Source organism: Ictalurus furcatus, chromosome 15, assembly GCF_023375685.1.
Source record: "Ictalurus furcatus strain D&B chromosome 15, Billie_1.0, whole genome shotgun sequence".
Classification (NCBI taxonomy): domain Eukaryota; kingdom Metazoa; phylum Chordata; class Actinopteri; order Siluriformes; family Ictaluridae; genus Ictalurus; species Ictalurus furcatus.
In genome coordinates, this window is record NC_071269.1 from 8,480,575 (window position 1) to 8,493,074 (window position 12,500).

General features: G+C 43.1%; 2 protein-coding genes across 2 annotated transcripts in view; one reads left to right on the forward strand and one right to left on the reverse strand.

Annotated features, from left to right (window-relative positions):
- LOC128619564 (CXXC-type zinc finger protein 4) overlaps positions 1 to 183 on the reverse strand; it is a 7,138-nt gene extending 6,955 nt beyond the window's left edge. The window contains exon 1 of the mRNA XM_053643814.1: positions 1 to 183. This exon is cut by the window's left edge and continues 221 nt beyond it. The gene's annotated coding sequence lies outside the window, so the exon portion shown is untranslated.
- Positions 184 to 4,348: 4,165 nt separating this feature from the next.
- Positions 4,349 to 12,500, forward strand: part of LOC128619819 (nephronectin) — a 9,019-nt gene continuing 867 nt past the window's right edge. Inside the window, exons 1-12 of the mRNA XM_053644268.1 lie at positions 4,349 to 4,667; positions 6,886 to 6,986; positions 7,176 to 7,268; positions 7,679 to 7,798; positions 7,998 to 8,117; positions 8,226 to 8,360; positions 8,604 to 8,690; positions 8,786 to 9,592; positions 10,484 to 10,573; positions 10,689 to 10,787; positions 11,087 to 11,358; positions 11,439 to 12,500. The exon at positions 11,439 to 12,500 is cut by the window's right edge and continues 867 nt beyond it. Of these exons, the coding sequence (XP_053500243.1) occupies positions 4,585 to 4,667; positions 6,886 to 6,986; positions 7,176 to 7,268; positions 7,679 to 7,798; positions 7,998 to 8,117; positions 8,226 to 8,360; positions 8,604 to 8,690; positions 8,786 to 9,592; positions 10,484 to 10,573; positions 10,689 to 10,787; positions 11,087 to 11,358; positions 11,439 to 11,540 (2,109 nt within the window). The 5' untranslated portion in view covers positions 4,349 to 4,584 and the 3' untranslated portion in view covers positions 11,541 to 12,500. The remainder of the gene's footprint in view (positions 4,668 to 6,885; positions 6,987 to 7,175; positions 7,269 to 7,678; positions 7,799 to 7,997; positions 8,118 to 8,225; positions 8,361 to 8,603; positions 8,691 to 8,785; positions 9,593 to 10,483; positions 10,574 to 10,688; positions 10,788 to 11,086; positions 11,359 to 11,438) is intronic.

Sequence of the window (12,500 nt, forward strand, 5' to 3'; positions counted from 1 at the left end):
CGGCGGCGGCGGCGCTAAAACCCACCGAGAGGCTCCTAACGGGGATCATAAATAATATTGACGCTGCCAACGACACGACGCACCGTCCTCCGGGGGGCGGGCACGGGTGACGGAAGGGTAGACGGCTCCTCCCGGTGTGTGTGTGCGTGTGTGTGTGTGTGTGTGTGTGTGTTTGTGTGTGTGTGTGTGTGAGGTGAGGAAGCGCCGATGCGGACACCTACAGCTGATCATTGGCTGTAAATCACGCCGGAGGCACGCGGGGAGGCGCGAGGTGACAAACGCCCGGGGTGGGGGGCTTTTTTTCTCTCTTTTTTCTCTTTTTTTGGAGGGGGGTCTCAGTGAGGGAGGGAAAATCGCCTCCCAATTTTATGCTCTCGGTTTATATTTTTCTCTCCGTTTCTGCCAGTTCCGGAAATCACAGACAGATTAATCAGGGCTCGGAGGAGCGCGCGGAGCTGGGGGAGGTTTTTTGGGGGGATTTTGTGGTTCATTACGGCCCTTTTAGCGCCTCGTTACCGTAATTAGCCACGGGGCACCGGGAGGCTAATTAAGGGAAAAGCGGTGCAGAGGCGTTTTCCCACTGGGGATTCTGTGTGTGTGTGTGTGTGCGCGCGCGCCCAGGCGTGCGTATGTATGTGTGTGTGTGGCCTTCACATCTATTCCCATATAGACGTTTTACTTGAAATATAATAATAATAAGAAGAAGAAGAAGAAGAAGAAGAAGAAGAAGAGATGGAACAATACCACTTTTTCTTTTCCGATATTGATAATGCTGGTAATAATACCCATCCAATATTTTTTCTTTAAAAAACTACTAAGCTTCTTTTTTTTTTTTTTTTACTGGAACCATGTCACACTTTCCTTCACAAATACTGGTACTGGTATTGATACTGGGACTGGTACTGATACTAATACTGATACTTGTACTGATACTGATACCGGTACTGATGCTGGTACTAATAGCCTAGAAATACTGATACTGATATTAGTACTGGTACTGATACCGGTACTGGTACTGGTACCTATACTGGTAAAATGGTAAATGACGCACTTATACAGTGCTTTTATCCAAAGCTCTTTACACTGTGTCTCATTCACACATTCACACACACCAATGGTAGCAGAGCTGCCATGCAAGGCACTAACTTGCCAACGGGAGCAACTTGGGGTTCCGTGTCTTGCCCAAGGACACTTTTGCATGTGGAGTCATGTGGGCCAGGAATCGAACTGCCAACCCTACGATTAGTGGACAGCCCACTGAACCACAGCTCCGTGGTACTGATACTATACTGAACTGTTTTTCAGCAGACAGAGAAAAAATATCCACACTTTACACACTTACTGTGTGAAATATGAACACTGTACAAGTCTGATTTTGTTGATTTTTGTTGCATTATCAGTAAAATCAGGAGAAATGTTCCATCTAAAGCTTAAACATGGTGATGAAAACAGGAAATAGAGTTATAATGAAGGGATTAGCTAATCATGAACGACAGCGCGTGAAATGGAGTTCTGCTTGCACATGCTCTTTATTTAGCCATTTCTCATTTATTCCTCTTATTATTGTCTTAATATTTTAGTATATTTGATAAGAAAATAGCACTTGCTAACATACTTAGCACACTAGCACTTAATTTGTCATACTACTGAGTAGGCTAGTGTGTTGATAATGGAGACCGGCCTGGGCAGCACTGACCCGTTGCCATGACGCCCAGAGGGGCTGTGAGATGATTGGCATAAATCTGCTCCAATCCCTGGCATCAGAATGAATCACTTGACTTCCTATTCTTCCGTTACTGCAGCTGTGATTTAAAATAAAAATCCTTATTCTCTTTAAGGCTAGACAAATGCGGGTACTTTCTAACTGCACTCGTTTCTGTCTCTTCTGTTTTTTTTCTTCCACTACGTTGAGAATCAACGGCCCTGTTGCCACCTTGTGGAACCACTGAATTGTGCAAAAGAACTAAACGCACATGGGTTTGAAAAATCGGGCGGCGCATGTACATTACGCGCGTACTCTGCTGATGGCGAAATTTGCGTCACGCGTACTGTACACTGTACCTATCGTACACATAAAAAGTGAAGCATACTTTCTACTTTAATGTGGGAAATACCACACAATCGTGCACTCGATCAACCGAATGCGATGGAGCTAGCACGGGAGATACCATCAGTGTTCAAAAGACACTTTTTCTTGGAAAATAAATGTCATAATCTAAATATAGCTGTATCGCAAGGGTAAATTTCCAGTACACTTCATCAAAAGGAAATGTTTATGGTGAAATGATATGATGTGATATGATATGATATGATGAGATGAAGTTTCCCAGCGGTCTTCAGATCACTTTAAGTCTTGAATCATGTCACTGTAATTTTGACATGCAGTGCTGAGATGGTGTTTAGTTTAGGTTGTTAATAAACTGAAACTGTACACTGTGTGAATTGTAATGTTTAAAGTGTTGTGTTCATGTGTTGTTTTGAGGATACAGCACAGGAACACCCCCCCCCCCCCGGAAGTCAATTAACAATTTGCACATTGTTGTAGTAGTAGTAGTCTCCTCATTGATTACTCTTACTCGAGTAATTATTAACGTTATTACTTTTACTTGTACTTGACTAATTCTTTTTTATATGTAGTTTTATTTGTACTTGAGTAAAATTTTAGTTACTCTACACTAAGTAAGTCAATAAAATTACAACCAATATCCCAGATCAGTGTGTGACCTGAGGCACACACATTTACTGAGCTGTACTTTAACTTTAAATTGAGTGAAGAATTCAGAGCTGTACTTTTATAGTTCAGTAGTTTTACAGTTGAACATCAGCACTTTTACTCGAGGAAGAGATTTTTGTGCTCAAGCGCCATCTGCTGGTGTAAAAATGTACTTGTAAAGTAACTGGACAGCAAGACGTTTCTGCAGCCTAACAGAGTTAAAAACATTACAAATAAATACCCGTGTAACATAGAATTTATCGAAAAACATTAAGAATTGTAAACGTAAATGATAAAATAACATAACAGCCACGATAATGAACTTTTTACACATCGCTCAAGCCATTCGCCTCACACCTCCAGGGTTGGGGGTTCGATTCCCGCCTCGGCCCTGTGTGTGCAGAGTTCGCATGTTCTCCCCCTGCTGCAGGGGTTTCCTCCAGGTACTCCGGTTTCCTCCCCCAGTCCAAAGACATGCATGGTAGGCTGATTAGCATGTCCAAAGTGTGTCCTGCGATGGATTGGCACCCTGTCTAGGATGTACCCTGCCTTGTGTCCCATGCTCCCTGGGATAGGCTCCAGGTTCCCCGCGTCCCTGAAGGACAAGCGGTACAGAAAATGGATGGATGGAACATTAGTCCGATCATAATGCACATCAGTCTGTGCAAACCAGAAATGAAACGTTCAGTTCAAGAGACTGAAATGACTCCTCTGTGGATTCACCTCACTGATCTCCTGAAGCAGTGTAAACCCCAACACTTCACTCAGCTAAAACAGGATGATGTTAATCCTAAGGATCATCTCAGCTCGGCTAGAGGAAGATATGTTCCTTACACCAGCTCTGAACTCAGGAGTCGTGTTCCAGAGAAGATTAGGAACACTCCATTACTCTTAATCTTTCTTCATGCATCTTTTATCTTAAATATACTTTAATGACTTTTATTAACTCTTACAGATTTATACTCGAGTCAGGAGTGAGTGTAGATTAGTCTCATTAATGTGCCTGTGTCAGAAAGACTTTATTTAATCTTTTATATGCAGAGCACTTTGAGATTTAGTAATTTAGCTGATGCTCTTATCCAGAGAGATTTAACCAAAAGTGCAAATTTCAACTCAGTCAGGAAAAAAGGTGAGAAAAACTGTGGAGGCTCAGGAGAGAAGTCTGGGAGGAACGTAGCACCAATGAAAGTCCGTAAAAGGACAAACTAACAGGAGTGTGTGTGTGTGTGTGTGTGTGCGCCTGGCACACAGTGGCACAGCTGTTGGTTGCCGACGTATGTAATTTACTCTGCCTAGAAACCAAGAAAACACACACACACACACACACACACACACACATTTTGTTCTGCTGTTCGTATATGGTGCTGATGTTGAAGTAATTCGGGAGAGGAATCCAATGTGTTGTTTGTGTGTGTGTGTGTGTGTGTGTGTGTGTGTGAGTGAGAGAGAGAGAGAGAGAGAGAAACCCTCTGACATCAGTTTGAAGTGTAATTATGAAAACAGGATGCAGTGAAGACACACTTCCCCTTTCCCACAAACACTCTATAGCCTAATTACAGACTGTGTGTGTGTGTGTGTGTGTGTCAGAAGCACACCTGATCGTCAGTGGGAGGAGTGTGTTCACGCTCCACACACGCGGAGACACACACACACACACACACGCCATGTTTATCTCTCTCCGGTTTCACAGCGTTTGACCGAACAGAGAGGTGCGTCTCGCGCACTGAACGGGAACACTACCGGTTTATCAGCGCGCGCTGCTCTCCGGGGTTTCATGGTCAATAACCGAGCGCCCTGTGGGATGTAGTGTGTGATGGAGTGTGTGTGATGGAGTGTGTCCCGTAGAGAGGAATCATAGCAGCACCGCGGGCATGGAGGAGAGAATACCGGGATTAGTACTGCTACTACTGCTGAGCGGCGCGCGCGTCCCGGCGCAAGTCTTAACGGAACACAGGTACCAGAGAGAGAGAGAGAACTGAACAGTGTTTTTTTTTTAATTTTTTTTTTAAAGTTGCTATATATTGTGGAAAAGAATAGAACATTAATAAAAGTTCTATAATTCTTTATTGTACTCTGTGTGTGTGTGTGCGTGCGTGTGTGTGTGTGTGTGTGTGTGTGTTAAATACTTTTAAATACTCTGTACTTGAGCCATGTGCTGATAAAATTTCAGCTCATGATCATTTCCCAGTCCTAAAGCAGAGTTTTCTGAAATGATCACCATGTTGTAGTTAAAACTCTACGTTCAGTGAGATTCTTTCTCTCAGACCTTCACGTAACTCTCGTGCAGAGAACAGAATTATGGGGTTGTTTTCTCTTCATGTGTAGAACTCATGCAGCGCCCTTTTAAACACCCTGGAACTTTCTAGATTATTCTACAAGTCTTCTGAGGTCTTCGTCTGAGGTCTATAACGATGTCAGCTTAGTTCCTGGTCTGATTCCCTTCACCCCTGGAGTGATAAAGTAAAGAAATGACCCTTAAGATGGTGGACGAGGGCATGTTAAACACTGAAACACAGCCTGGCTTCTGATTCCTGCTTATAACCACATGAAGGAATTTTTTCACTCCTCAATAAAACCAAATATAGAACATATCACAGACATGAGTGTGTGATCTTCTACTAACGAGTCCTTATAAAAGAGTGTGGTGGCTCACTGGGTTACATTCTCGCTCGGAAGGTTGTGAGTTTGAATCCCAAGACCTTAAACATGCTAATTTTATAATCAATTCACTTTAATTAGCAAAACATTTTTTCCTTCAGAAACCTTTCTTTTCACATCTGTTGAATGAGTGAGTTTTAAGAGAACATAAAAACCGAAAGCGCTCACTTTCTGGCCGCAAACTCAGAATCAGGTGAAAGAAAATATTACCTGGAGGAGTTAATATTTAGCATGGTTTGTTCTTTCAGGGGTGAGTGAAGTTATTGATGACTTAACTGAGAATGTGTAAAGTAAGTGTGTGTGTGTGTGTGTGAGAGAGAGAGAGAGAGAGAGAGAGAGAGACCCTTTGTAGGGGGTTGGGATGAATTTTTTTCCCTCAGTGAGCAGAAAATGCTAGGTCGTGACAGCTCGTCAAGTTGCTGAGAAATTCAAGTCCATACAGGAGCTCCAGCTCAGAAATATGTGCAGCACGTGGATCTGTCTTTAACAAGAACATTGCAGGCGCCTGCGGTTACAAAGTAAAAAACACGGGAAATGACAGGAATTAAAAATACCCGCAAAAACCCGGTGATAAAATCAGTGGTTGGACCTTCAGTTACACGCCAGCTGTATCACAAAATAAAGACTTTTTTCTGCTCTTCCGCTATTCGCAAGGAAATGTTTATCTCCACCTTTAACTGAACTTATAACATCAGGGGAAATATTGTATTGTTGCTAGGAAACTGAGCATAACCTAGCTAAAGACTGAGGCTAAAGATTTCTCTAGCTAGCATGTAGCCATTACAAAAGCACAGTGACAGAGGAAATGAAACAGAATCATCAGGAACGTCAACATTTACCTCAGATGTGTTGGAAAATTACTAAGTAAAGACTCAGAACAATAAAAATTACAGTGTTATTACACCTACCGCTAACTTAGCTTCCATTGATTCTGCCATTTTGAGAAATGATCACATAAATTACAAAATAGTTCATAGCTCCCAAACAGTGCACTGTGTAGTTGATTATCTAGTTCCCGGATGTTTGTAGGGCAGCAACGCTAACAGTTTGCACTATACAGAAACTTTAAGCAGTTCTAGCGCCTTGTTTTGGGTGTGATAGAACACGAAATTTACTGAAGTTTCACAATAAAAGCAGATAGTTCACAGTGATTTGAGACACAGCCATAGTGTCTAGTGTAAGAGAATAGGGCACTGTGTATAATTTCACACTAACAAGTGGCAAAGCGATAGTTGAGCGTTCAGTAGGTAGCTAATACAATTAACTGGCTTATTAGCTTGCTAATCTGCCAATGAAGCTAGCATGTAACATGTCAATCAAATAACCGATTTTCACACTGATTGGTTCACTGTTTAATTTATGTAGTTAGCTTTAGAGGCTTCAGATAGCTATTACTGTTTCTCATAAAAAAAGGAGCCATATCCGCAAATTACAGTAGAGGGCAGACACACAGGTGAAACAGGAAGTGAGTGTGCCCATTTTGCCAACTCTGATTGGTTGCTGTTCTGTGAAAGGTGGGCCCTGCTGGAGATGTCGACCAATGGGATTTGTCGTTACGGGAACAGAGTGGATTGCTGCTGGGGCTGGACGAGAGAGAGCTGGGGACAGTGCAGACGTAAGGACACACACACACACACACACACACACACACACACAACACACACACACAAATACAAATAAGACTACAATAAGAATGCACAAATTCTCTGTGTGTGTGTGTGTGTGTGTGTGTGTGTTGGGTTAAGTTAATTAACACAGTGCTAATTTCAGCTTCTTACTTATTTGATTATTTCTCTGTCTGTAGCGGTGTGTGAGTTGGGCTGTAAACATGGCGAGTGTGTTGGTCCAGATCAGTGCCGGTGTCACCAGGGATACACAGGCAAGACCTGCAACCAAGGTATGAGTGTGTGTGTGCGTGTGTGTGTGTGTGCATCTAGCTGGAGGGGGAAATGTACTTTAAAAATCAGAGAGACGGATACATTCCTGTCATACCTGTGGACTCCCCCCCCCCCCCACACACACACAGAAAGTGAGATTGTACCACACCAGGTAAATGCTTCTAGACATTGATAATGTATATGTTTGCATATATGTACAGCCACCAAAATGTGTGTGTGTGTATGTTTGTGTGTTATGTGAACTCAGTGATATTTAAGATATTTTAAAATTAACACTATTAGAGGTCACATGATGTCAATTTCAATTTAAATCTCTTTCACAGTATTTCTGAGTTAGTGCGCATATGTAACAGTTACACACATTCTCTCTTTTCCCTGTGTGTGTGTGTGTGTGTGTGTGTGTGTGTAGATGTGAATGAGTGTGGACTGAAGCCACGGCCGTGTAAACACCGCTGTATGAACCTGGTGGGCAGTTATAAGTGTTTCTGTCTGACTGGCTACATGATGACCCACGACGGCACCTGCAGGAGTCAGTCTGTCCACTTTAACCTCCATTTAACACTCTGTGTGTGTGTGTGTGGTGTGAATGTGTGCGTGTGCATGATGCCCCATTTCTGTGCTTTGAGAATTGTTTCATTGTCACTTTTATCTTTATGAAGTTTTTTCTTCCGTGCATGTCATATGGAAAAACATTATTATTATTATTATTATTATTATTATTATTGCAGACACCCAGACGTGTGCGATGGCTAACTGTCAGTATGGCTGTGCAGTGATGAAGGGGGAGGTCATGTGTCAGTGTCCGTCACCGGGTTTACGGCTCGGTCCAGACCGCAGGACGTGTGTTGGTGCGTCATGTCTTACACACCACATCTTCACGTCTATATAGAAAAATCTTACATTATACAAATACACATGATGATGATTATGGTGTGTGTGTGTGTGCGCGTTCCCAGACATTGATGAGTGTGTGATGGGCGTGGCTAAGTGCCCGAGGTTCCGGAAGTGTGTGAACACATTCGGCAGCTACATATGCAAATGTCACAAGGGCTTCGAGCTGCGCTACGTAAATGGCAAATACCAGTGTACAGGTACACACACACACACACACACACTCACATACTCACACACATACACACACACTCACACACATACTCACACACATACACACACACTCACACACATACACAAACACACACACACACACTCACACACACACACACACACAATTATACAACATGCTGGTGTACTAACTTCAATGTTCAGTTATACAGCTATTACTGTGTGTGTGTGTGTGTGTGTGTGTGTGTGTGTGTATGTGTGTGTGTGTTTAGGTAAGAACAACCCCTGCCATGAAAAGCCAGACTCTAAAAAGTGCAGATGTAAACCTGGGACCAGGGGGTGGAGCTATGACTGCAAATGTAAGTGTGTGTGTATATGTGTGCGTGTGTGTGTGTGTGTGTGTGTGTGTGTCCATAGTGTTGTTGATAGTTTTGTCTGTTCTTTTGTTTTGCAGTTGTTATTACAGTGACTGTTGATCCAGCCAGGCCTTTTACAACAACCCAACCTACAACTAAAATCACCATAGAAACAGTCGCCTTGACTACCAGCCCACCAACCACAACCAAGAAACCAGCCACGGCAACCATTACTATGACAACAACAACTTCACCAAGAACCACCACTACAGCAGCAACAACAATGGCAACCACTGTCTCTACATCAACAGCACCAACCACTTTCGCTATGACAACAGTACAAACCACTGTTGCTAGTACAGTGGCAACCACTGTCACTATGACAACAGCACCAACCACTGTCCCTACAACAACAGCACCAACCACTGTCTCTACGACAACTGAACCAACCACTGTCCCTACGACAACAGCACCAACCACTGTCCCTACGACAACAGCACCAACCACTGTCCCTACGACAACTGCACCAACCACTGCCCCTACGACAACTGCACCAACCACTGTCCCTACGACAATTGCACCAACCACTGTAGCTATGACAACAGCACCAACCACTGTTGCTAGTACAATGCCAACTACAGTTACTACAACAAAACCAACCACTGCTGCTATGACAACAATGCCAACCATTGTCGCTATGACATCAATGCCAACCACTGTCACTATGACAACAATGCCAAGCACCCTTGCTACAACAACAATGGCAAAGACTGTGGCTACAACAATGCCAATAACCAGCACCATGGCAACAACCACGGCACTACCCTCGACCATACAGATAATCACCACTACACTGGATAACCGCATACAGGAGATCACACAGAGGCTGAGGGGAGATGTACACAGTGAGAGAACACACACACACACACACATCAACATGTGCCTACTGTTAATAATATAACATTTTTGCCTGCTGGATAACAAATAGCTAATGCTCATTAAGTACCATTTAAAATATTGTTGATGTTAAGATGCTAGTCACACTGGTACAAGAATACTTTCTTCTGCCAGCTTCAGCCTTCACATCATCACCGTGTGTACTGAAGCTACACACTCACATGATGTGCTGTTAGCTATTAGCCTTACCTCAGTGCTATGGGGCACCACTGTGTGTGTATGTGTGTGTGTGTGTGTGTGTGCGAGAGAGAGAGAGAGAGAGAGTGTTACGTAGCCTTATTAGGAGATTGGTCAGTGTCTCAGGCTGTAGTAATGAGAGCGGGTGGCACAGTGGAGGATCTGGCAACCATCACAGCTTCAAGTGTTTCTATTACAGTCAATAGTGAATCTAAATCAGAGTTCAACATCTTTATGTGGAACCCCCCCTCTCTCTCTTTTCATTCCAGACCGCCAGGGTCAAAACTTTCCTAAAGTAAAAGTACCATGTTACTGTACCATGTGACATCACTAGAACTGTTCCCTCACCACAGCACTGCTGAATTATGGACCGTGACTGGTCAGAAGGTGTTGATTAGGTTTCTATAACAGCTTCTCTGACAGCAGTGCAGCTGCAAATCACAGCTTTTTATATTAATGTGCTCATTTCTAATTCTAATACGTTATGGTATAGTAAGAGCTCATACTCAGGGACGTGTACAGAGCGGACGCTCCCCTGATAATAAACAGATTTTTAAAATAACATTAATGTGGTTAAGTTCTGTAACTATCTATGAAGTGTGTGTGTGTGTGTGTGTGTGTGTGTAAAATGCTCTTTTCATTCCTTTCTCTCTGATCTCCAGTTCCGAGGAATCCGGAGCAGAACGTGTTCGAGCTGGACTTTGACGATATTGAGTTGGGGAACACAGCAGATTTTGCACGTGACGATTCAGGTGAGTCTCACACCATGGCACCCAACCAAGCCCTTAAACCCTATAAACACTCAACTCGAAAGTGTGTGTATGTGTGTGTGTGTGTGTGTGTGTGTGTGTGTGTGTGTGTGTGTAGCTCCTGGCTCTCTGAGCTGCTCTTTTGATCAGGGTGTGTGCAGCTGGATGACGGATCAGGATGGAGATCAGCGCTGGGAGACTGTAGCTGATCCACATGGTAACACGCACGGTTACAGTTACTGAAAAAAATTCACATTGGTTTAATCAGGCGACCACTCAGAACGAAGCTCATGCTAAGTTAGGGTGGAGCTCATGTTACAGCACCATATCTAGCTAGCTAAACATTCGCAAGCTAATCCATGTTAAAATAATATGTGGCTGATAATTTTTTTTTTAGATTTTGGCACACCACCTTTACTTCCTGCCTCCTCTTTGTTCTGAGTGTTCGCTTTTCTAAACCAATTCTGGTACACCATCTTTACCAGCTCATTGTTTTCTGATCTGTCAATCATCCAGGTGGGTGGTACCTGACTGTACCAGAGCCAAACAGAGGACGAAGTTTCAGAGGGGCACGACTCACTATCCATTTAGCTCCACCCACTACTCCTCCTTGGAAAGGGAGTGATCTTTGCCTGGTGTTTAGGCACCGCCTTCAAGGGCTTCTTATTGGCTCCTTGCAGGTGTTTGTGAAAAAGGGGTGGGGCTACAGTCCTGCAGTCTGGACAAGAACAAGCGGACAAGGATGGCGATACACCCAAATCACACTGTGGGGGTGGGGCATTGAAAGTGTAAGTGTGTGGTTTGTGTGTGTGTGTGTGTGTGTGTGTGTCAGTGATGTACTAATAATGAGTTATAACTTGTGTTAAAGGTGGTGTTTAAGGGAGAGAGGAGGAAGGGGCGGAGTGGAGAGATTGCCATTGACGACGTGAGCATACACAGAGGAGTGTGCAGTACCACAGGACGAGACTGACACACACACCCACACACACACACACCCACCCACCCAAACAAACTATGAATTATTACAGAGGTGACCTGAGGTTTGGACTTTAACGCCCGACCGCTGGATCATAACCATGGATACCACATGCTCCAGTGGACTTCTTTCCTGGGGATATTATGGGATGGAAGCATTCACCGTAAAGTGGATTTTTCACCACATGCAGAAAACACTACACAACACAGACAATATTACGTGTACAGGGAATCAGTGACGAGACCAGAGCGAAGGATGGAACCCATCCACACACAGGACCATGTAAATTTTTTATTTTTTTTGCACCACTCTCTCTCTCTGTCTCTGGCCAATAGGAGAGAAGGGGGCGTGTCTTTTAGTGCTTTGGGGAAATGTCTACACTGATTTTAACACACTTTCCACATCATGAGTTTGTCATGTTTTTAACAGTTCATTTATTTGTTATATAATACACATGGACATGGAACTGTTTAATTCATGGGCATAAGAACCTTTTTACAAGAACTTTTCATGGACACAGGAACTTTGTCATAAAGGCAGGAACTTTTTTTACAGGAACATTTGAATGGCTACAGGAACTTTTTCAAAATTACATGGAACTGTTTCTTATTTCAGGACCACAGAATCAGAACTTGTTCCATAATATTAAATGTTTATATTTTTGCCTTCTGCTCATTAGCATATATACAGTTACATTTTATTATTTAAAAAATCTTTATCTAAACAATTATTGCAATGTGTCTTATAATGAGGACAAATTTTACATACCGAGTAATGTCAGATTGTGTGTGTGTGTGTGTGTCCTTGACTAGCTGAGCTGTGGAATGCTTTTAGAGACTAAAACCCTGTAACACACACACTCACACACACACACACTCCACTGTTTTTCTGAAGATTACACACTCATCTGTCTGTCTTGCTCTCATACACATTTTATTCATCCACAACTTTTCC